We start from the raw sequence: 26,243 nt of genomic DNA on the forward strand, positions 1-26,243 counted from the left end.
TCCTTCTTTGGTACAATGAAGAGATTCAAATAAAACCCCAGCCCCTGTTCCAGAACTGGAACTGGCATAATTACTCCAGCCAACTCTAGATCGGAAACACATTTCAGAAATGCTTGAGCTTTCACTGGATTTACTGGGACACGGGAAAGAAAAAATCTCTTTGCAGGAGGTCTTATCTTGAAACCAATTCTGTACCCTTCTGAAACAATGTTCTGAATCCAAAGATTGTGAACAGAATTGATCCAAATTTCTTTGAAAAAACGTAACCTGCCCCCTACCAGCTGAGCTGGAATGAGGGCCGCACCTTCATGTGGACTTAGAAGCTGGCTTTGCTTTTCTAGAAGGCTTGGATTTATTCCAGACTGGAGATGGTTTCCAAACTGAAACTGCTCCTGAGGATGAAGGATCAGGCTTTTGTTCTTTGTTGAAACGAAAGGAACGAAAACGATTATTAGCCCTGTTTTTACCCTTAGATTTTTTATCCTGTGGTAAAAAAGTTCCTTTCCCACCAGTAACAGTTGAGATAATAGAATCCAACTGAGAACCAAATAATTTGTTACCCTGGAAAGAAATGGGAAGTAGAGTCGATTTAGAAGACATATCAGCATTCCAAGTTTTAAGCCATAAAGCTCTTCTAGCTAAAATAGCTAGAGACATAAACCTGACATCAACTCTGATAATATCAAAAATGGCATCACAGATAAAATTATTAGCATGTTGAAGAAGAATAATAATATTATGAGAATCATGATCTGTTACTTGTTGCGCTAAAGTTTCCAACCAAAAAGTTGAAGCTGCAGCAACATCAGCCAATGATATAGCAGGTCTAAGAAGATTACCTGAACACAGATAAGCTTTTCTTAGAAAGGATTCAATTTTCCTATCTAAAGGATCCTTAAACGAAGTACCATCTGACGTAGGAATAGTAGTACGTTTAGCAAGGGTAGAAATAGCCCTATCAACTTTAGGGATTTTGTCCCAAAATTCTAATCTGTCAGACGGCACAGGATATAATTGCTTAAAACGTTTAGAAGGAGTAAATGAATTACCCAAATTATTCCATTCTCTGGAAATTACTTCAGAAATAGCACCAGGAACAGGAAAAAATTTTGGAATAACCACAGGAGATTTAAAGACCTTATCTAAACGTTTAGATTTAGTATCAAGAGGACCAGAATCCTCAATTTCTAAAGCAATTAGTACTTCTTTAAGTAAAGAACGAATAAATTCCATTTTAAATAAATATGAAGATTTATCAGCATCAACCTCTGAGACAGAATCCTCTGAACCAGAAGAGTCATTAGAATCAGAATGATGATGTTCATTTAAAAATTCATCTGTATAAAGAGAAGTTTTAAAAGATTTTTTATGTTTACTAGAAGGAGGAATAACAGACATAGCCTTCTTGATGGATTCAGAAACAAAATCTCTTATGTTATCAGGAACACTCTGAACATTAGATGTTGATGGAACTGCAACAGGTAATGGTACATTACTAAAGGAAATATTATCTGCATTAACAAGTTTGTCATGACAATTAATACAAACAACAGCTGGAGGAACAGCTACCAAAAGTTTACAGCAGATACACTTAGCTTTGGTAGTTCCAGCACCAGACAGCGATTTTCCTGAAGTATCTTCTGACTCAGATGCAACGTGAGACATCTTGCAATATGTAAGAGAAAAAACAACATATAAAGCAAAATTAATCAAATTCCTTAAATGACAGTTTCAGGAATGGGAAAAAAATGCCAAGGAACAAGCTTCTAGCAACCAGAAGCAAAGAAAAATGAGACTTAAATAATGTGGAGACAAAAGCGACGCCCATATTTTTTTAGCGCCAAATAAGACGCCCACATTATTTGGCGCCTAAATGCTTTTGGCGCCAAAAATGACGCCACATCCGGAACGCCAACATTTTTGGCGCAAAAGAACGTCAAAAAATGACGCAACTTCCGGCGACACGTATGACGCCGGAAACAGAAAAGATTTTTTGCGCCAAAAAAGTCAGCGCCAAGAATGACGCAATAAAATGAAGCATTTTCAGCCCCCGCGAGCCTAACAGCCCACAGGGAAAAAAAGTCAAATTTTTAAGGTAAGAAAAATGATTGATTCAAATGCATTATCCCAAATATGAAACTGACTTTCTGAAAATAAGGAATGTTGAACATCCTGAGTCAAGGCAAATAAATTTGAATACATATATTTAGAACTTTATTAAAAAAGTGCCCAACCATAGCTTAGAGTGTCACAGAAAATAAGACTTACTTACCCCAGGACACTCATCTACATGTTTGTAGAAAGCCAAACCAGTACTGAAACGAAAATCAGCAGAGGAAATGGTATATATATATAAGAGTATATCGTCGATCTGAAAAGGGAGGTAAGAGATGAATCTCTACGACCGATAACAGAGAACCTATGAAATAGACCCCGTAGAAGGAGATCATTGAATTCAAACAGGCAATACTCTCCTCACATCCCTCTGACATTCACTGCACGCTGAGAGGAAAACCGGGCTCCAACCTGCTGCGGAGCGCATATCAACGTAGAATCTAGCACAAACTTACTTCCCCACCTCCATAGGAGGCAAAGTTTGTAAAACTGATTTGTGGGTGTGGTGAGGGGTGTATTTGTAGGCATTTTGAGGTTTGGGAAACCTTGCCCCTCCTGGTAGGAATGTATATCCCATACGTCACTAGCTCATGGACTCTTGCTAATTACATGAAAGAAAATTAGACTGTTTGGCCCTTGATTTGGCCCTGTCCTGAGGAAGGGTATGACCCTTACCTCCAGTAATGTCAGCAATAATTTCCTTCAAACCAGGCCCGAATAGGGTCTGCCCCTTGAAGGGAATGTTAAGTAATTTAGACTTTGAAGTCACGTCAGCTGACCAAGATTTAAGCCATAGCGCCCTACGCGCCTGGATGGCGAATCCAGAATTCTTAGCTGTTAGTTTAGTCAAATGAACAATGGCATCAGAAACAAAATAATTAGCTAGCTTAAGTGTTCTAAGCTTGTCAAGTATTTCAGTCAATGGAGTAGCTGTCTGAAAGGCCTCTTCCAGAGACTCAAACCAGAACGCTGCAGCAGCAGTGACAGGAGCAATGCATGCAAGGGGCTGCAGGATAAAACCTTGTTGAATAAACATTTTCTTAAGGTAACCTTCTAATTTTTTATCCATTGGATCTGAAAAAGCACAACTGTCCTCGACAGGGATAGTGGTACGCTTTGCTAAAGTAGAAACTGCTCCCTCCACCTTAGGGACCGTCTGCCATAAGTCCCGTGTGGTGGCGTCTATTGGAAACATTTTTCTAAAAATAGGAGGGGGGGGGGAAAACGGCACACCGGGTCTGTCCCACTCCTTAGTAATAATTTCTGTAAACCTTTTAGGTATTGGAAAAACGTCAGTACACACCGGCACCGCGTAGTATTTATCCAGTCTACACAATTTGTCTGGCACTGCAATTGTGTCACAGTCATTCAGAGCAGCTAAAACCTCTCCAAGCAACACCCGGAGGTTCTCAAGCTTAAATTTAAAAGTAGACATATCTGAATCAGGTTTCCCCGAGTCAGAGACGTCACCCACAGACTGAAGCTCTTCCTCAGCTTCTGCATATTGTGACGCAGTATCAGACATGGGCCTTAAAACATCTGCGCGCTCTGTATTACGTCTAACCCCAGAGCTATCGCGCTTTCCTCTGAATTCAGGCAGTCTGGCTAATACCGCTGACAGGGTATTATCCATGATTGCCGCCATGTCCTGCAAAGTAATCGCTATGGGCGTCTTTGATGTACTTGGCGCCATTTTAGCGTGAGTCCCTTGAGCGGGAGTCAAAGGGTCCGACACGTGGGGAGAGTTAGTCGGCATAACTTCCCCCTCGTCAGAATCCTCTGGTGATAATTCTTTTAAAGATAACAGCTGATCTTTATTGTTTAAAGTGAAATCAATACATTTAGTACACATTCTCCTATGGGGTTCCACCATGGCTTTTAAACATAATGAACAAGGAGTTTCCTCTATGTCAGACATGTTAATACAGACTAGCAATGAGACTAGCAAGCTTAGAAAACACTTTAAATCAAGTTAACAAGCAATATATAAAAAACAAAACAAAAACGTTACTGTGCCTTTAAGAGCAACAAATTTTGCCAAAATTTGAAATAACAGTGAAAAAAGGCAGTTAAACTAACAAAATTTTGACAGTGTATGTAACAAGTTAGCAGAGCATTGCACCCACTTGGAAATGGATGATTAACCCCTTAATACAAAAAACAGATTAACAAAACGAAAAATATGTTTTTTAAACAGTCATAACAACTGCCACAGCTCCTACTTTTGAAGCCTTTTGAGCCCTTCAGAGATGTCCTATAGCATGCAGGGGACTGCTGAGGGAAGCTGAATATCACAGTTTGTAATTTTAACTGCACCAACTGTAACTTTTATACTATAACAGTGGAAAGCCTCAGGAAACTGTTTCTAGGCAAAAATAAAGCCAGCCATGTGGAAAAAACTAGGCCCAATAAGTTTTATCACCAAAGCATATATAAAAACGATTAAACATCACAGCAAATGTTTTATATTGCACATTAATCAGAGTATATACCTCTGATAGCAAGCCTGATACTAGTCGCTATTAAATCACTGTATTTAGGCTTTAACTTACATTAATCCGGTATCAGCAGCATTTTCTAGCAAATTCCATCCCTAGAAAAACTTAACTGCACATACCTTATTGCAGGATACCCTGCACGCCATTCTCCCTCTGAAGTTACCTCACTCCTCAGACATATGTGAGAACGGCAGTGGATCTTAGTTACTTCTGCTAAGATCATAGAAAAACGCAAGCAGATTCTTCTTCTAAATGCTGCCTGAGATAAAATAATACACTCCGGTACCATTTAAAAACAATAAACTTTTGATTGAAGAAAAAACTAACTATATTTTACCACTTTCCTCTAACTACCTCCAGCTATGTTGAGAGCTTGCAAGAGAATGACTGGATATGGCAGTTAGGGGAGGAGCTATATAGCAGCTCTGCTGTGGGTGATCCTCTTGCAACTTCCTGTATCCCACAAGTAATGGATGATCCGTGGACTGGAAACACCTAACAAGAGAAACATGAAAGTCAATAAAGCCCCTGGGCTGGATGACTACTCAGGTATTTTCTATTTGTATCTTTGTGATATTTTAGTCACCAAATTAGCTAGAATATTTAAATCCATTTTGGTTGGTAATGAGATACCTCCATAGCTATTACTAACCAGAATTTCAGTGATCCCCAAACCTGGGAAATGCATACATTGCATTAACTACAGACACAGATTATTGAACTATAAGGGGAACGAGATACCTACACTAAAAAGAAGCATTTTTTTGACAAATGTGTTGTAACTTCTTTCCCCTTATCCCTTCCCAAGAAGTGCAACTTTCCATTTTCTTACCTCATATCCTCCTAGTTTGAGGGTGAGGGTAACATCTATAGGATGGTTTACCACACCCACCACGGATCGCACCAATGACATGAAAAGCAGGGGGAACCAGATGATGCAAATAAGAAAGACTATTATCAGACCACCCATCCCATATTTCACCATCTTCTTCTTCTTCTGACCTTTGGGTTGGGGATATTTCTGTGCAAAGAGAATAAAAAAAAGCAAATTATAGCATTCTATTTTAGCCTGCAAATAATGTTCTATTCTCAAACAAATATGGGTAAATTCTGATGTTAACAGCAACTATATAAAAACAGCTACAAAACAGAACCTTTTAAATGCACAGCACAGCACATTTATGGTCTGTTAAAATATGGTGAAAATGTGGTAAAAATGTTTTACATAAATATTAAAAAGTATTATGCATGTCAGTCATACTAAAACTACACTGAAAGGATTGTCTCTTGCTTTTATTAAAAGGAAAGTCAACTCAAACATTTTAAAAAGATAGATAATCCCTTTATTACCCATTCCCCAGTTTTGCATAACCAACACAGTTATATTAATACACGTTTTACCTCTGTGAATACCTTGTATCTAAGTCTCTTTTGACAGTCCTCTGATCACATGACTTTTTATTTATTATCTATTGACTTGCATTTCAGCTGTGTTGTGCAGAGCCCACGGGCATGAGCACAATGTTATCTACATGGCTCACATGAACTAGCAATCTCCTATTGTATAAAGCAAATAAAAAACCATGTGATAAGCGGCTGTCTTTAGTGGCTACGAAACAGGCAGAAATTTAGAGGTTTAAATATTATAAAGTAATATGACAATGTTGGTTGTGAAGAGCTGGGGAATGGGTAGTAAAGGCGTTTTCTACGATTTTAAATAAGAACAATTTTAGTGTTGACTGTCCCTTTAATTTCATGGACAGCATATACTGCTTTTCTTAAATCAATGAGTTTTAATTAAAGATCATATGTAGCTATGTAAATGCCTCACCTTCTCTGTTTCACGGCTGCACTTGATGATAAAAATATTGGCGTAAATATCCTCCACACACATCCAGTTGGACAGGGATAAGGTAGTATCAGTCCACACCCAGTCCATAACAGCTCTTAGTTCCACAAGAAATGGAACCAAGCGGAAACTGTCAAAAAACAATGTAAAAGGAGATAAACTGAGCACTCTTTAGGGGTAATATGATCATAAACAATAAGACTGATCCCAATACTTAGACAACACAGCTGCACATAGCTAAATTTGGTTTAACAATGAGTGTGTGAAGTGATTTTATATTTAAGAAGACAAAAATGAAGAATGGCAACTGTTATGACAAAACGAGCAAACTAATGTATTTTCTTTTGTACTCCTAGATATGTCTTTCCTACATGAAGATACAATGTCAGATTAGATATAAATCTACAACTCATGTTCTCACCCCTGGAACAAGAAGAGGTTGACGTGGTTGTATTTCTTGGTCAGGAAGTTGCCCAATATACGAGTTGGGTACCCACAACGAATCTGATAGGCAGATAATGCAAAGTAGATGCACTTCACAAAATACCACAGCTGGGCCACAATGTTTTGACTGAACATTCTGCAGATACAGGGAAAAAAAATAAGTCAGGTCAACCGATATACGACCATATCATCTTTAGCAAAATAATCTATTCATAAAGTACTGTAACTCTCAACCAATCTTTCATTACTTGGGACCTCTGTCCCTCTAAAGTAAGAAGTTTACAAACGCTGTTAACAGTATCCCCTGCAAATGATTACTTTAATGGGCATACAAGTTCCTCATTTTTATGCTTAAATAGATTTATATCATTTAATTTATTAGAGCATGTTTTCACAGGAATTAAAGTTTTTTTGTTTTGTAGCAAACAACAATACCCTTAAAGGGACAGTCTAGTCCAAAATAAACTTTCATGATTCAGATAAAGAATGTAATTTTAAACAATTTTCCAATTTACTTTTATCACCAATTTTGCTTTGTTCTCTTGGTATTCTTAGTTGAAGGCTAAACCTAGGAGGTTCATATGCTAATTTCTAAGCCCTTTAAGGCCGTCTCTTCTCTCAGGGCATTTTGACATTTTTTCACCACTGGAGGGTGTTAGTTTACGTGTGTCATATAGATAACACTGTGCTCACTCACGTGGAGTTCAGGTGAGCCAGCTCTGATTGGCTAAAATGGATGTCTGTCAAAAGAATTGAAATTAGGGGGCAGTTTGCAAAGGCTTAGATACAAGGTAATCACAGAGGTAAAAAGTGTATTTATATAACTGTGTTGGTTGTGCAAAACTAGGGAATTGGCAATAAAGGGATTATCTATCTTTTTAAACAATAACAATTCTGGTGTAGACTGTCCCTTTAAGTTTTCTTTATTCTAACTACTCTACTGTGACCAACTAGGGACAGATACACATTATCTCCTGCACTAATCAATGGTTCTAGATCCTGAAAGATGTACTCTAGCTTCCCAGCAGGCAGTTGACAAAAAGCACACTATCAGTGTTAAAGGGACATTAAACACTTACGGCTAGATTTAGAGTTCTGCGTTAGCTGTCAAAAGCAGCGTTAAGGTGTCCTAACGCTGCTTTTGGCCGCCCGCTGGTATTTAGAGTCAGCCAGGAAAGGGTCTAACGCTCATTTCCTTACCGCAACTCGAGGCTACCGCAGATCCCCTTACGTCAATTGCGTATCCTATCTTTTCTATGGGATTTGCCTAACGCCGGTATTTGGAGTCTTGGAAGAAGTGAGCGGTAGACCCTCTACCGACAACACTCCTACCGCCAAAAAAAGTCAGTAGTTAAGAGCTTTATGGGCTAACGCCAGAATATAAAGCTCCTAACTGCTGTGCTACGAAGTACACTAACACCCATAAACTACCTATGTACCCCTAAACCGAGGCCCCCCCACATCGCTGCCACTTTAATAAAAAAATGTAACCCCTAATCTGCCGACCGGACACCGCCGCCACCTACATTATAGCTATGAACCCCTAATCTGCTGCCTCTAACATTGCCGACCCCTATATTATATTTATTAACCCCTAATCTGCCCCCCCCCAACGTCACCGCTACCTAACTACAATTATTAACCCCTAATCTGCCGACCGGACCTAGCCGCCACTATAATAAATGTATTAACTCCTAAACCGCCGCACTCCTGCCTCGCAAACACTAGAATAAATAGTATTAACCCCTAATCTGCCCTCCCTAACATTGCCGCCACCTACCTACTATTATTAACCCCTAATCTCCCGCCCGAACCGTCGCCGCTACTATAATAAAATTATTAACCCCTAAACCTAACTCTAACCCTAACCCTAACCCCCCCTAACATAAATATAATTTAAATTAAACGAAATAATATTCCTAAAATTAACTAAAATAATCCTATTTAAAGCTAAATAAACCCTAATATAGCTAATAATTACATTGTAGCTATTTTAGGATTTATATTTATTTTACAGGCAACTTTGTATTTATTTTAACTAGGTACAATAGCTATTAAATAGTTAATAACTATTTAATAGCTACCTAGTTAAAATAAGTAAAAAATTACCTGTAAAATAAATCCTAACCTAAGTTACAAATACACCTAACACTACACTATCATTAAATTAATTAAATAAATTACCTACAATTAGCTAACTTAAAATACAATAAAATAAACTATTCTATAATACAAAAAAAAACAAACACTAAATTACAAAAAATAAAAAAGAATTACAAGATGTTTAAACTAATTACACCTAATCTAAGCCCCCTAATAAAATAAAAAATACCCCCAAAATAAAAAAATGCCCTACCCTATTCTAAACTACCAAAGTAATTAGCTCTTTTACCAGCACTTAAAAGGGCTTTTTGCAGGGCATTGCCCCAAAGTAATCAGCTCTTTTACCTGAAAATAAAAATACAATACCCCCCCCCCAACATTTACAACCCACCACCAAAATACCCCTACTCTAACCCACCTAAACCCCCCTTAAAAAATCTATCGCTAACCCCCTGAAGATCATCCTACCTTGAGTCGTCTTCACCCAGACAAGCCGAATTCTTCATCCAAGGTGCGCAGAGGAGGTCCTTCATCCGGTAGCAGTCTTCATCCAAGCGGGGCAAGAAGAGGTCCTCCATCCGGTAGAAGTGTTCATTCAGGTGGCATCTAGGCAGTAGTTTAGAATAGGGTAGGGCATATTTTTATTTTGGGGGGGATTTTTTATTTTATTAGGGGGCTTAGATTAGGTGTAATTAGTTTAAACATCTTGTAATTCTTTTTTATTTTTCGTAATTTAGTGTTTGTTTGTTTTTGTATTATAGAATAGTTTATTTTATTGTATTTTAAGTTAGCTAATTGTAGGTAATTTATTTAATTAATTTAATGATAGTGTAGTGTTAGGTGTATTTGTAACTTAGGTTAGGATTTATTTTACAGGTAATTTTGTACTTATTTTAACTAGGTAGCTATTAAATAGTTATTAACTATTTAATAGCTATTGTACCTAGTTAAAATAAAGACAAAGTTGCCTGTAAAATAAATAAAAACCCTAAAATAGCTACAATGTAATTATTAATGATATTGTAGCTATATTAGGGTTTATTTTCTAGGTAAGTATTTAGTTTTAAATAGGATTATTTTAGTTAATTTTAGGAATATTATTTAGTTTAATTTAAATTATATTTATGTAAGGGGGGCGTTAGGGTTAGAGTTAGGTTTAGGGGTTAATAATTTTATTATAGTAGCGGTGACGGTGCGGGCGGGAGATTAGGGGTTAATAATTGTAGGTAGGTGGCGGCGATGTTTGGGAGGGCAGATTAGGGGTTAATACTATTTATTCTAGTGTTCGCGAGGTGGGAGTGCGGCGGTTTAGGGGTTAATAGATTTATTATAGTGGCAGCGAGGTCCGGTCGGCAGATTAGGGGTTAATAAGTGTAGGTAAGTTGGCGGTGACGTTGGGTGGGCAGATTAGGGGTTAATAAATATAATATAGGGGTCGGCGATGTTAGAGGCAGCAGATTAGGGGTTCATAGGGATAATGTAGGTTGCGGCGGTGTACGGAGCGGCAGATTAGGGGTTAATAATAAACAGCAGGTGTCAGCTATAGCGGGGGCGGCAGATTAGGGGTTAATAAGTGTAAGGTTAGGGGTGTTTAGACTCGGGGTTCATGTTAGGGTGTTAGGTGCAGACTTAGAGAGTGTTTCCCCATAGGAAACAATGGGGCTGCGTTAGGAGCTGAACGCTGCTTTTTTTTCAGCCCAAACTGCCCCATTGTTTCCTATGGGGATATCGTGCACGAGCACGTTTTTCCAGTTTACCGCTACCGTAAGCAACGCTGGTATTGAGGGTTGAAGTGGAGCTAAATTAGGCTCAACGCTCCCTTTGCTGAGCCTAACGCAGCCACTCAGACAACTCTCAATACCAGCGTTGTCTTAAGGGAACGCTGGGAAAAAAGCAGCGTTAGCTACGCGGGTCTTTACCGACAAAACTCTAAATCTAGCGGTTTATAAATTATAGATAGAAGGATGCATTCAAAGAAAAGATTAGTCTGAGAATAACATGTAGATGTATTTTTTAAGGTTTCATTAGCTGTTTAAATATTGACAAAATAAGTGAAAAGTTTTATTGTCTATAAAACAATGGGAGCTGCCATCTTATAACTTAGGTTACCTTCTCTGCGGTAGCTTATTAGGGACAGTTATAAATAGGTCACCGGGGTGTGCAGCCAATGGCTGTGTGGAATATAACAGTGGCCTGCACTTCCATTTCTAACAGCAACTGAAAAGCTCACAATTTCAGAATTACAGGAGAAGGGGACAAAATAAATAATGAAAGTATATTGCAGAGTTGTTTTTATATATACGATTTATAATTTTTTATTATCTCAAAGTGTTTATGTCCCTTTAAAGAGATTTATTTGAATATGTTTTAATATGTGTATTGTAACCACTTTTCAGCACATTATTATTGTTATGTCCGCTTTCATGTAATTTAAGTAAATAATTAAGAGTTTTCTAATCCTGAAAACTGGGAGGGCACATTGCAGACTTTACTAGCCTAACCCTGCCACATACAGTATATATCTGTGATTGGCTCCAATAGAGATTATTAGATAACAATGGTGAATTTGCTAATATAATGCATGTGGGCTAGCTGTGTCTACTCCAATGGTAAATCAAATAATTCAAGGGGTTGGTGGAAATGGCCATTGAAAAATATTTGCAACAAATAATGTGTTAATATATTTAAAACATTTGCAAACTCGCTTTGTTCATTAATTGCAAGACTACAGAAAAAAAGTGCAAGGTGTTTACTGTCCATTTAAAGCAGTGGTTCCAAAACTTATTCAGGTAACTGCCCCCCCCCCTGGTTCTATCTACTCACCATCAGCGCCACCCTAACATAACAAATAAAAATAATATTTAGACCAGTAGCCCCATTTTTCACAATCTGGCGTGCAAGTTTCGCCTCCAGGAACCTTGTCCACTGGGCACTACGACTTGTGGGCAGCATCCATTATGCTTGCATTTTAAATAGCTTGTGCAGATATGCCACCTTGCTCTCGCACAGTCAGTCACGCAGAGTTTGTCATTCCGATCAGATCTGAGCAGGATGATTTAACTCTGAAAGCCTTGAGGTGGCCCCAGCAGTGCATAACCCTTAATAAAGATAACACAATATAATTTAAAAGAGGGACAGTTAAGCATATTTAAATTTTGATTTTATTTTTTTAAAAAATGTTATTAAAACTGTATTATCTTTATCCTCTGATACCAGCTTTTCAAGTCAATGTGCAAATGTCTTATAAATCGCATTTAGTAATTACTTCACTGTTCAAAAACTGTTAAGATGGATGGGCTTGATGAATTAATACCGGTTTCCTAATCTCTGGTTTCATGTCACTTAGCAAGAGTCTTAAAATCGCCAAAGTTGGAGATTAAGAGACTGAAATTATCAAGCGGCGGGTGAACATGTACGCTGTCGGCATTTAACATTGCACAAGCATTTCTGGTGAAAAGCTTATGCAATGCCGCCCCATGCACATTCTAGGCCAATCGGCCGCTAGCAGGGAGTGTCAATCATCCTGATCGTATCTGATCGGAATGATTGCTGTCCGCCACCTCAGAGTTGGCGGATGAGTTAAAGGAACATGATACCCAAATGTTTAAACACTTGAAAGTGATGCAGCATAGCTGTAAAAAGCTGACTAGAAAATATCACCTGTAAAAAAGAAAGGTATTTTACCTCAAAATGCCCTAAGTATTTACACCCCACTGTAAAGGACTTTAAGCAGCAAATCAGTATGTCTGTCCAAGGACAGGCAAGGGACTGAGCCTCATGCACACTCGTGTTATTTCCCTATTCAATTTAAGGAAGTTTACAATAAAATCCCATGACAGTTAAAGGGACAGTCTAAACCAGAATTTGTATTGTTTTAAAAGATAGATAATCCCTTTTTTACCCATTCCCCAGTTTTGCATAACCAACACAGTTATATTTATATATTTTTTACCTCTGTGATTATCTTGTATCTGAGCCTCTGCCAACTGCCCCTTTTTTCAGTTCTTTTGACAGACTTGCAGTTTAGCCAATCAGTGATAGCTCCCAGGTAACTTCACGTGCACGAGCACTGTGTTATCTATATGAAATTCATGAACTAACACCCTCTAGTGGTGAAAAACCTGTTAAAATGCATTCTTAAGAGGCGGCCTTCAAGGTCTAAGAAATTAGCATATTAACCTCCTAGGTTAAGCTTTCAACTAAGAATACCAAGAGAACAAAGCAAAATTGGTGATAAAAGTAAATTGGAAAATTGTTTAAAATTACATACCCTATCTTAATCATGAAAGTTTTTTTGGGACTAGACTGTCCCTTTAAGTAAAAACAAAAAAACCAAAGCTACTCAGACACACACAACAGGCATAAGCTGTGTTTCCTGCTACTACACAATGATTCTAAACTGTACAGTTAATATTAATAATACATGCTAATGTACAGTGCTGGCAAAACAAAAAACGCAAGCCTGCAGTACAACTGGCTGTATTTTATCATAGTGTAAGTTGCTGATAAACCTGGAGTATAATAAATGAAAAAGACTTGAAGGCAAAGTGCAATAAAACTTAAAAAAGAAAGAAAGTTATTTTGCTTTGTGCATTAAGAATAAACCACAACAAATTATAATAATTATACTTGGAGGGACCCTCCAGCATCCTCTTCCACTCCTTTCATACTAGCACCCCTATAGTAATTCCAGTGCCCCCCTTCCACCTTTTATGCCTATTAGTGCTCCCCTGAGTAATCCCACTGCCCCCCAGGGGGCAGTTCCGCCCACTTTGGTAACCACTGATTTAAACGGACAGAAAGGTAAAAATTAACATGTGCATGAGTGCCTTTGATTTTTAAATAGAAACATTTTTGCAATATACTGTACTTCCATTAACAAAAATTCTTCTAGTAAAAGTTATTACTGTTTTTAGCGGCAGACACACATAGGCTGTGAATTACCCTGCACCAGCATTCAAACACCCCACTTTCTCAGAGAGCTGGCAGTGGTGTATTGCGTCAGTGAAGGCTTAATTTGTGCTATACAAGCCAGCACTCACTCACTGAGAAGGTGTGGGGTTATAATGCTGGCGCATGGGGCACTGACAGTATATGTGTATGCCACTGACAAACAGTAATAGCTTTTTCTAGAAGTATTTTTGATTATGGAAGTATATTACAAAAAGTTTATATTCAAAATGTAAATGCACCCATGCAGTTTTTACCTTTCTGTCCATTTAAATCATATGGAATTGTTGAAAATAAATAATGAATGTATGCTGCAAATATTTTTCTCTTACTATGCATGATAAAATATTTTGCAGTCAACCACAATCCTTTAGAAAAGCTTATAAAATTATTTATCTACAAAAATACACATAGAATTTAATGATTCAATTGTGGAAAATGTATTAGAAAAACTTTTTTGAAATTGAGTAATACCAGCGCATGAATGCGACTTTGCATTCACATTGCCCGGAAACCAAGTGCTCACAAGACATTGCAAACCACCTAGCGCAGCACAGGGGGCAAATTGCGCAGCAATTAATAAATATATATGTATTTGAATATATACATATATATTTATGTGTTTGTATGTGTATATACACATATTAACACACAAATATATATACGTATATATTTATAGTGTGGTATTTATGTTGTGCTTGGTTGTGCTTGGTGTACATTTTTTTTGTAATTTGTAATATGAGCACAAATAAGCGAGGGCGCGATATTTGTTTTTGTGACGCACACTAACAATAGAGCACCACTTGTAATCTGGCTCTTTGTGTGTTACAGCATCTATGGGCCTTTTCTCTGGTGAGAAGAGACTGTGGGTCTCACCTCTCAGTCACTGCTGGTAAAATGAAGAACATCCAGACATGAATACCGATCACCAGGATGACCTGGAAGATGAGTTTCCCAAGCACAGTTTTACGTAGGTATAACGCTCGATCAATCACCATTGTAGAGAACTGGATGAGGAGCATAACTAGAAAAGCCTCTGGGACTTGATCATCTGACAGTGTTGAGGCAATATCCGCAGCAGCAGAGTGTTTCTGGAGAGGAGAAGTAGCTTAGGGATATATATATCAGGGCAAGCAAAAGAAGGAATGAATGAATGAATAAGAAGGTGACTTACCCCAAACGCCCAGTATCCGAAAATGATAATCACAAAGTCAACTACGTCCGCCAGGAACATGAGAGCATAGACATCTGTGGCAGCGCGGTACTTTGTGTGCAGGATGTCATGGAAGAAAGATTTCACTGGGCGGTATACTCCCTGAACCCTGCAAAAGAGACAAGGTGAACTGAAGCAATACTAGGGACAATTCCCTTTTACACCTTCATGCACATAGGGGTCGATCACAATCCTTTAGAAAAAAATATCTAATGATTATCGGCAGAAAAACACCATTAAAGGGATATTCCAAAATATAAATGCACATAGATTTATTGCATCTTTGAATAGAAACATATTTGCAATATACGTGTATTGGCAAAAATGCTTCTATTAAGAGTTATCACTGTTTTAGTGTTAACATTTTTCTCTGCACGTGCATGTGAAGCATAGCTAGATATTTTCACTGCACCCACATTTTAAATAATGCAGCTGCTCAGATAATCAGTGGGGCTTGTATTATGTCAGCAATTAACAAATTGAGTCATTACCAGATGGTACAAGCACTTTAAGCTATCCAAACAAGTGTTTGGTTTAAAATGCTGGTGCACGGTGCATACTTAAATACACCTTTGAAACAGCTATAGCTTTTATTAGAAGCATTTTTGCTTACGCATGTATATTACAAAATTTCTTATGTTCAATACAGAAATGCAACCATGTGGTTTTAAATTTTGGCTGGAATATCCCTTTAAAGTCTAGGGGAATTTTTATAGACAAATCATTAGATATATCTCTTCTAAAGGATTATGATCAACCACATAATTAGTGGACAGTCAGATGGAAGTCACAGTTTGTAAACACAAATCATGTTATAATTCTTAGTTCACGTCATTATTTCTTATGAAAACTTTGCAAACCATGGCTAGTAAGGCATAACATAGTGGTCTATGCTGAAATAGCCTTCTGCCGTGGGCTGCCTGACTAAAAGTCCCCTGGTAAATCCTAGCGTTTTACAAACGCTAGGATTTACTATAACTTTAACAGATATTAACAGGATCCCTATGCTGAATGAAGTGTAAATAATTGAGGAGGCCCAACTAATCAGCAATGATGTAAATAGTTATCTTTTTGAAACTTGTTAAATGTCATCTTCACGAACAGACTAAGCTGGTAGTGTGGGTGCATCTGACCTACTTTGTATCTGCATCTTTGTAAGAGGGAAGAAAGAAGAATACAAAAACAAAATCTTAAGACCGCTGCTCCTTAACTCGTCCGCCACCTCTGAGGCGGCAGAGAGCAATCAGTCCGATTGGATACGATCAGGTTGATTGACACCCTCTGCTAGCAGCCGCGAATGTGCAGGGGGTGGTATTGCACAAGCATTTCACAAAATTTATCACTGTAGGGCGGACATGATCTGCTACAGCGGATCATGTCTGCCTGAAGATGATAAATCGGCCCCATAGGATGAACATCATGCAAACGATCACTTAATCTCTTTTCAGACACTGCAAGCTGCAATAAAGAAGTCTGATACCGAACAAACAGCACGCAAACTATAGTGCTGCTAAAAAGCTGGCATTTAAACAATTAAAAAAATTAGCACATATGGTAAACACACAAGCTTTGTTTGATGCCGATATGGCCAAAACTGACTTTGCTTGCATTTACCCAAGGTGCCATATCTTTTACTGTTCAAGTAAATGATGAACATTTTATCAATGTTGGAGTTATAACACTATTTGTACTGAATTTCTTATTCCCAGATACCATTCCTAGCATCACTTGCTCCCTATGATGGTATCATCTTGACCATGTGAATTTAAAAAGATCGGTTTGTTACCAGAGGGTCTTTCTAAAACTGGAGGAGCAGCTACAGCCATGGTTTTAACCCCATTTGGACTAATGCATGCTCTGCTTTTGACTAGCACCAGCTTGGAGCAAGTGGTATTCCATTACTAATCAAATTTATCACATCCTGCTTGAGGAGTTTTCTTGGAAGGGAACTGATTTATGTGCATGGGAATATGTCCAAAAGCCATATGAGAGTTGACAGAAATCCTATAGTTGGACATTTCCTAAACATGGTTATTATCTCATGACCAAACCAGGCCTGCCCCCCCCATTCTGGCACTTACATACGTATACAGAAATATTCAATCTTCATTCCTAGCATCTTCACTTTGATAGCCGCACGACCTCTCCTCTTTGGCTCTTCCTCTGGTGTTTTTTCCATTACAAGATCTGTATGGCAAATGGTACAAAATAATGATACAGAACAAATCTACAAAATAGCAAGGCAGCTGGAAATGGATTTACAGAACTGCTGTACCCCGCCCCCCGCATTGATAGTAATAAAAAAAAAAATCTAAAAAAAATACTTACAAGACTACACTTCACTGTCACTTCTACATCTCAGTCAATTGCAACATAAGCATTTGTTTATATGTATATAAAAATAATGCTTCCTGACACAATCTAGATATCTGCAACTGTTTAACCAAAAATGGTCTGGCTCCTAAGCTTAAATAGACGTAGAAAACAAACCCAGATTACATAAAAAATAACCTTTATTCCAGCGTAGGTAAAATCACAAATGCTCTCACAAACATTTAGGTGTGGATCAAATAAGGCTTACGCTTTCCTAAGCTTACATTCTTGCTTTTTAAAATAAAGATACCAAGGCAACAAAGAAAATTTGTTTCATATCCCTTTAATGTCCCTTTAACACTGCTATCCTCCAGAATCATTGGTTACACACTGTAGAGACTCCTTTATAGCTGTCCCTGCTTGGCTTCAGCAGAGAAGGAAACTTAGTTTACAAGCTGTCAGTTGGTATAGCTTTATGCACACCACAGCTTTACACATATATTTTTTTAAATTTTAACAACTAATATAATAAATGCAAAAAATGCATCTGCAAATTATTCTCGGTCTAATCTTTCCTTTCAATGTATTATTCTAGCATTTATTTAGTGTTCAATGTAAATTTAAAGGGATAGTAAACACCTTGAGATTTTAATATAAAATGTATAGTTATGCATAGCAAATATTGTAATATACTTTGATTATGTATTATTTCCCCCTTTTTTCATATAGATATTGACGGCAGATAAGAGCCATAGGCCCAGCAAGTCTGCCCGACCTTACCTAACAGTATAAACTTATCTAGTTCGTAGGATAGCCTTATGCTTGTCCCATGCATTTTTAAAGTCCCCCACAGTGTTTGTTGCTACTACCTCTTGAGTAAATCAATCGCTCTTTCTGTAAAGAAGTGCGTCCTCAAATTACTCCTGAATCTACTACCCTTTAGCTTGAGCTCATGACCCCTTGTTCTTGAATTTTCCATTTTATGTAAAATACCCACAGCCTCAGTTTTACTAAACCCTTTAATGTACTTGAAAGTTGCTATCATATCACCTCTTTCCCTTCTCTCCTCTAAGCTATACATATTTAGGTCATTGAGCCTATCCTGGTAAGTTTTATTTTTTAGACCATGTACCATTTTGGTAGCCCTCCTTTGCACAGATTCATGTTTGTTAATATCCTTCTAAAGATATGGCCTCCAGAACTGCACACAATACTCAAGATGAGGCCTAACTAATGATCTATAAAGTGGCATAAGAACCTTACTATTTCTGCTGCAAATACCTCTACCAATACATCCAAGCATTCTGCTAGCCTTTCTCGCTGCATTACTACATTGTTTACTAAGTTTTAAATCATCTGAAATAATAATTCCCAAGTCCTGTTCCTCATTTGTAACAGTCAGTAAAGTGTCATTGAGTCTATAATTAACATTTGGATTTTTCTTCCCTAAATGCATTATTTTACACTTTGCTGTGTTAAACTTTAGATCCCAGTAGTTTGTCCAATCCTCCAATTGTTGTATATCACTTCTAATTTTGTCTACCCCCCCTGGAACATCCACTATGTTACAAATTTTTGTATCATCTGCAAAGAGACATACTTTCCCCTGTAGCCCTTTGCTGATATTGCAGATAAATATGTTAAACAAAACAGGCCCCAGAACTGACCCCTGAGGAACACCACTAGTAACAGCCCCCTCTGCTGAATGAACTCCATTTACTAAGACACTTTGTTTTCTGTCCTTAAGCCAGCATTCCACCCTGTTCACAGTTTTTGAATCTAGACCAAGGAGATACAGTTTGTGAATTAGTTTATTGTGTGGGACGGTGTCAAATGCTTTGCTGAAATCTAGATATGCTACATCAACTGCTCCACCCTTGTCTAATACTTTTGTTACATAATCAAAGAAGTCAATTAGATTAGTCTGACATGATCTCCCTGAAGTAAAACCATGCTGATTTTGGTCCTCTAAATTGTTTGTCTTTATGTAAGTCATAATTCTTTCTTTTAAGAGGCTTTCCATTAATTTCCCTACTACTGAAGTTAAACTAACTGGCCTGTAGTTGCCAGATTCTTCTCTACTGCCCTTTTTATGAAGAGGTATTACATTTGCTATTCTCCAATCATCTGGGACAGCTCCTGTTAATAGTGACTGATTAAACAGATCAGATAATGGGACAGTTAGCACTGATCAAAGTTCTTTTAAAACTCTTGGATGAATATTATCAGGACCCACTGCCTTTTTAACATTTATTTTTGATAATGCTAACAAAACCTCATCCTCTGTAAAAAGATTACTGTTAAGCTTGTTTCTATTTTTCGTAGCATCCCTTAATGTAGACATTGTATCTTCACAATCTTTTGTGAAAACAGAACAGAAGTAATCATTGAGACAGTCTGTAATCTGCTTATCTCCTTCTATTATTCTACCATCAACTGATTTCAATTTTACTATTCCTACCTTATTTTTTCTTCTTTCACTGATATATCTAAAGAATGTTACTCATATTGAGTGTTAATAATTTAGCTCTGAAAATTGCGGCTCTTCTAATCTCACCATTGTCTGCCTCACTGCCTTGTGACTCTCCTCTCTTGCGCTGGCGTAGGGAGGTTCCGCTGCTTCCTGCTGGCTCAGGATCTTCTGCCTTTTGAATCTCAGGTTCACTTTGCTTTTCATGGCTTGGAGGTTTTTGTTCAGGGTCCATATCTTTCCGATCCCACAGTCCGTAGCACTGCAAACATAGAACAGATGGATTTATCACTATCACCTGCAATGTTCTTATATGTATCTATATGTATGAATAAATATGATATGACAAAATTAAACTATTATGTCATCAATAGAGAGCTCCACTTATATCTTTATGGAAATTTTAATATGGTGTATTGACTTCTGTGCTTGAGTTTAGTACAGTAGTCCAAAGTTAAAAAAAAAAAGCAATTCTCCTTTGGATAGTAAACGGATAATCTAAAATGTACTTATTTTTCTCCTTCTAGCTATGTCAGTGAGGTGAACCTAACCCTGGTGATGGACATGTTGGTCATACTTTTGTGGTCCAGTAAACTTTCAACTTCAGAACTATTACAATCAAATGGTCAAACCACACTTTAAACACTTTTTGGTAAACTTTATCAAACAAATAGATCATAACATTTTCTTTCTATAAACTTAGGATATGTAAACCTAGCGCTAAGGCAAATGAACCTGTGGCTCTGGACAATTGGCACCTAGCTGCCAAACAAATAAATCTAGTGCGTGCGGGTATGTACAGAGAGCCTACCTCAACGGAGGCGAACGTTGAGATCTGAGTAGTAAATACGCTAGTATACTACAATCACGTAATCAAATTTAATATAAGTACATATAGACATTAATAACGCTAAAACTCAGTCTGCTATAAAAAGCATGGATCCATGCATCTTAACAGCACATAATATAACAGTCTAAAACAATTATTTGCAAATAATATTAGATAACATCTTAAAACAATATATTAAAACAATATCTCAAACATATATGTTTTATCTAGTTACTCCTATTGAGTGTTAACAGTGCTATATAGGACACTGCTAGATTAAAGGGACAGTCTACACCAGAATTTTTATTGTTTTAAAAGATAGATAATCCCTTTATTACCCATTCCCCAGTTTTGCATAACCAACACAGTTATAATAATATACTTTTAACCTCTGTGATTATCTTGTATCTAAGCCTCTGCAAACTGCCCCTTTATTTCAGTTCTTTTGACAGACTTGCAGTTTAGACAATCAGTGCCTGCTCCCAGATAACTTCACGTGCACGAGCACAGTGTTATCTATAAGAAATATGTGAACTAACACCCTCTAGTGGTGAAAAACTGTCAAAATGCATTCTGAAAAGAGGTGGCCTTCAAGGTCTAATAAATTAGCATATGAACCTCCTAGGTTAAGCTTTCAACTAAGAATACCAAGAGAACAAAGCAAAATTGGTGATAAAAGTAAATTGTAAAATTGTTTAAAATTACATGCTCTATCTGAATCATGAAAGTTTATTTTGGCCTAGACTGTCCCTTTAACAATGTTAAGTGAAAACAATGTTGGTAAAATTGCTAAGTAAAAACAATGGGGCATATGTATCAAGCTCCGTATGGAGCTTGATGCCCTGTGTTTCTGGCGAGCCTGCAGGCTCGCCAGAAACAGCAGTTATGAAGCAGCGGTCACAAAGACCGCTGCTCCATAACCCTGTCCGCCTGCTCTGAGCAGGCGGACAGACATCGCCGGAAATCAACCCAATCGAGTACGATCGGGTTGATTGACACCCCCCTACTGGCGGCCTATTGGCCGCGAGTCTGCAGGGAGCGGCGTTGCAAAAAACAGCAAAAATCTGCAAAAATCAATTACAGTGCACTTAAAAGTGAAAAATAAAAATAAAAACATGGCTACAGCTCACAAGTGGTGTATGTGGCCTGCTGTGCAACAATGTAAAATTGTGAAAAAAATAAAACAAAATTGCGAGCAAAAACACAAAAGTAAAATATAAAAGTTAAACGCAAACACATATTTTGATATATAATTTTTGTGTTTTTGCTCGCCATTTTCAACATCTTTTCAATTTTTTCAATTTTATTTTTTCACAATTTTACATTGTTGCACAGCAGGCCACATACACCACTTGTGAGCTGTAGCCACTTTTTTATTTTTCACTTTTAAGTGCACTGTAATTGATTTTTGCAGATTTTTGCCGTTTTTCATTTTTTGCTCACTCATTTGTTATTATTCATTTTTATTGCCCACTAATTTGGAACAAAGGCAAACTACATAACTATAATACAAGCCAACATGACCCCTCCAAATTTGATTACGTGAATGTAGTATACTAGTGTATTTACTACTCAGATCTCAACCTTAGCCTCCGTTGAGGTAGGTGCTCTGTACATACCAGCACACACTAGATTTTCTTTCTATAATGCTGCTGCCAGACAGGAACTATAACTAAAATGCTTTGTCTTCCAAGTGATAAATTCTGCTTGGATAGGCCAATCTCACCATAAGCAACGACCGATGGAAGAACAGTGTCAACAGCAGTATAAGGTCATATTTGATGTATGAGTCACTCTTCTCAAGCCCCAAAATACGAGGTGGAAAAAAGGGCTTCCCATCATTGCGCACCAGCACTGTATAACTGTTCCATGGGAAGAAACCAAACTGGAAGAGGTACTTTATCACTACCATGACCTGCAGGGGAATAGGGGGAAAAAAAATAAGCAACAGTGCAGCATATATTAATTATTTACCTGCTTTTCCTGTCATTTACCTGTAAAGATTGTGCTTTTCCATTCCCCAGAGGGTGGAGTGCATACTGGATACTTAAAAGGATACTAAATCCAAATTTTTTCTTTAATAATTCAGATAGAGCATGCAATCCTAAGCAACTTTCTAATTTACTCCGAAATTATTTATTTTGGTTCAGAACCCTGGATAGCGCTTGCTGATTGGTGGGTACATTTAGCCACCAATCAGCAAGCGCAACCCAGGTGATGAAACAAAAATGGGTCGGCTCCTTAGCTTAGATTCCTGCTTTTTCAAATAAAGATCGCAAGAGAATGAGGAAACATTATAATAGGAGAAAATTAGAAAGTTGCTTAAAATTGCATGCTCTATCTGAATCATGAAAGAAAAAAATTGGGTTTAGTATCCCTTTAAGTATGACCTATCCTACTCTGCAAGCTTAATAGCGAATACTTAAAGGGGCATGTTACATTTAAAGTGATGCTGCATTTCTATAAAAAGCTGACTAGAAAATAACAAACATTTCTTTGAAAAAAAAGAAACTATTTTATGTCAAAAGTTTCTAAATAGCCACACCCTATTGTAAAGGGACTATAAACATCTAATCAGAATGCTGGTTCATCTGGCATGTGCAAGCACAGTCACTTTGGCCTAGATTTAGAGTTTGGCGGTAGATGGGCTGTTAACGCTCCGCGGGCTTTTTTCTGGCCGCAGCATAAAATTAACTCTGGTATCGAGAGTTCAAACAAATGCTGCGTTAGGCTCCAAAAAAGGAGCGTAGAGCATTTTTACCGCAAATGCAACTCTCGATACCAGAGTTGCTTACGGACGCGGCCAGCCTCAAAAACATGCTCGTGCACGATTCCCCCATAGGAAACAATGGGGCTGTTTGAGCTGAAAAAAAACCTAACACCTGGAAAAAAGCAGCGTTCAGCTCCTAACGCAGCCCCATTGTTTCCTATGGGGAAACACTTCCTACGTCTGCACCTAACACTCTAACATGTACCCCGAGTCTAAACACCCCTAACCTTACACTTATTAACCCCTAATCTGCCGCCCCCGCTATCGCTGACCCCTGCATATTATTATTAACCCCTAATTTTCCGCTCCGTACACCGCCGCAACCTACGTTATCCCTATGTACCCCTAATCTGCTGCCCCTAACACCGCCGACCCCTATATTATATTTATTAACCCCTAATCTGCCCCCCACAACGTCGCCGCCAGCTACTTACAATAATTAACCCCTAATCTGCCGAGCGGACCTGAGCGCTACTATAATAAAGTTATTAACCCCTAATCCGCCTCACTAACCCTATCATAAATAGTATTAACCCCTAATCTGCCCTCCCTAACATCGCCGACACCTAACTTCAATTATTAACCCCTAATCTGACGACCGGAGCTCACCGCTACTATAATAAATGGATTAACCCCTAAAGCTAAGTCTAACCCTAACACTAACACCCCCCTAACTTAAATATAATTTACATCTAACGTAATTAATGAACTCTTATTAAATAAATTATTCCTATTTAAAGCTAAATACTTACCTGTAAAATAAATCCTAATATAGCTACAATATAAATTATAATTACATTGTAGCTATTTTAGGATTAATATTTATTTTACAGGCAACTTGGTAATTATTTTAACCAGGTACAATAGCTATTAAATAGTTAAGAACTATTTAATAGTTACCTAGTTAAAATAATAACAAAATTACCTGTAAAATAAGTCCTAACCTAAGTTATAATTAAACCTAACACTACCCTATCAATAAATTAATTAAATAAACTACCTACAATTAACCTAACACTACACTATCAATAAATAAATTAAATACAATTGCTACAAATAACTACAATTACATAAACTAACTAAAGTACAAAAAATAAAAAAGAACTAAGTTACAAAAAATAAAAAAATATTTACCAACATAAGAAAAATATTACAACAATTTTAAACTAATTACACCTACTCTAAGCCCCCTAATAAAATAACAAAGACCCCCAAAATAAAAAATTCCCTACCCTATTCTAAATTAATAAATGTAAAAGCTCTTTTACCTTACCAGCCCTGAACAGGGCCCTTTGGGGGCATGCCCCAAGAAAATCAGCTCTTTTGCCTGTAAAAAAAAACATACAATACCCCCCTCCAACATTACAACCCACCACCCACATACCCCTAATCTAACCCAAACCCCCCTTAAATAAACCTAACACTAAGCCCCTGAAGATCTTCCTACCTTGTCTTCACCATCCAGGTATCACCGATCCGTCCTGGCATCCGGTGCTGAAGAGGTCCAGAAGAGGCTCCAAAGTCTTCCTCCTATCCGGCAAGAAGAGGACATCCGGACCGGCAAACATCTTCTCCAAGCGGCATCTTCGATCTTCTTCCATCCGGTGCGGAGCGGGTCCATCTTGAAGCAGCCGACGCGGATCCATCCTCTTCTTCCGTTGTCTCCCGACGAATGACGGTTCCTTTAAGGGACGTCATCCAAGATGGCGTCCCTCGAATTCCGATTGGCTGATAGGATTCTATCAGCCAATCGGAATTAAGGTAGGAATATTCTGATTGGCTGATGGAATCAGCCAATCAGAATCAAATTCAATCCTATTGGCTGATCCAATCAGCCAATCAGATTGACCTCACATTCTATTGGCTGTTCCGATCAGCCAATAGAATGCGAGGTCAATCTGATTGGCTGATTGGATCAGCCAATAGGATTGAACTTGATTCTGATTGGCTGATTCCATCAGCCAATCAGAATATTCCTACCTTAATTCCGATTGGCTGATAGAATCCTATCAGCCAATCGGAATTCGAGGGACGCCATCTTGGATGACGTCCCTTAAAGGAACCGTCATTCGTCGGGAGACAACGGAAGAAGAGGATGGATCCGCGTCAGCTGCTTCAAGATGGACCCGCTCCGCACCGGATGGAAGAAGATCGAAGATGCCGCTTGGAGAAGATGTTTGCCGGTCCGGATGTCCCCTTCTTGCCGGATAGGAGGAAGACTTTGGAGCCTCTTCTGGACCTCTTCAGCACCGGATGCCAGGACGGATCGGTGATACCTGGATGGTGAAGACAAGGTAGGAAGATCTTCAGGGGCTTAGTGTTAGGTTTATTTAAGGGGGGTTTGGGTTAGATTAGGGGTATGTGGGTGGTGGGTTGTAATGTTGGAGGGGGGGTATTGTATGTTTTTTTTTACAGGCAAAATGGCTGATTTTCTTGGGGCATGCCCCGCAAAGGGCCCTGTTCAGGGCTGGTAAGGTAAAAGAGCTTTTACATTTATTAATTTAGAATAGGGTAGGGAATTTTTTATTTTGGGGGTCTTTGTTATTTTATTAGGGGGCTTAGAGTAGGTGTAATTAGTTTAAAATTGTTGTAATATTTTTCTTATGTTGGTAAATATTTTTTTATTTTTTGTAACTTAGTTCTTTTTTATTTTTTGTACTTTAGTTAGTTTATGTAATTGTAGTTATTT

General features: G+C 37.9%; 1 protein-coding gene across 3 annotated transcripts in view; it reads right to left on the reverse strand.

The window, feature by feature from the left end:
• The window catches only part of PIEZO1 (piezo type mechanosensitive ion channel component 1), a 627,492-nt gene that overhangs the window by 51,562 nt on the left and 549,687 nt on the right, over nucleotides 1-26,243 (reverse strand). For all 3 annotated transcript variants that reach the window (XM_053706596.1, XM_053705806.1, XM_053707404.1), the window contains 8 exons: nucleotides 22,511-22,699; nucleotides 20,043-20,217; nucleotides 17,254-17,359; nucleotides 15,134-15,281; nucleotides 14,836-15,050; nucleotides 6,884-7,042; nucleotides 6,445-6,592; nucleotides 5,446-5,634 (listed from right to left, as the gene is read on the reverse strand). In XM_053706596.1, coding sequence (XP_053562571.1) covers nucleotides 5,446-5,634; nucleotides 6,445-6,592; nucleotides 6,884-7,042; nucleotides 14,836-15,050; nucleotides 15,134-15,281; nucleotides 17,254-17,359; nucleotides 20,043-20,217; nucleotides 22,511-22,699 — 1,329 coding nt within the window. The remainder of the gene's footprint in view (nucleotides 1-5,445; nucleotides 5,635-6,444; nucleotides 6,593-6,883; nucleotides 7,043-14,835; nucleotides 15,051-15,133; nucleotides 15,282-17,253; nucleotides 17,360-20,042; nucleotides 20,218-22,510; nucleotides 22,700-26,243) is intronic.

Source organism: Bombina bombina, chromosome 1 (assembly GCF_027579735.1).
Source record: "Bombina bombina isolate aBomBom1 chromosome 1, aBomBom1.pri, whole genome shotgun sequence".
NCBI lineage: Eukaryota > Metazoa > Chordata > Amphibia > Anura > Bombinatoridae > Bombina > Bombina bombina.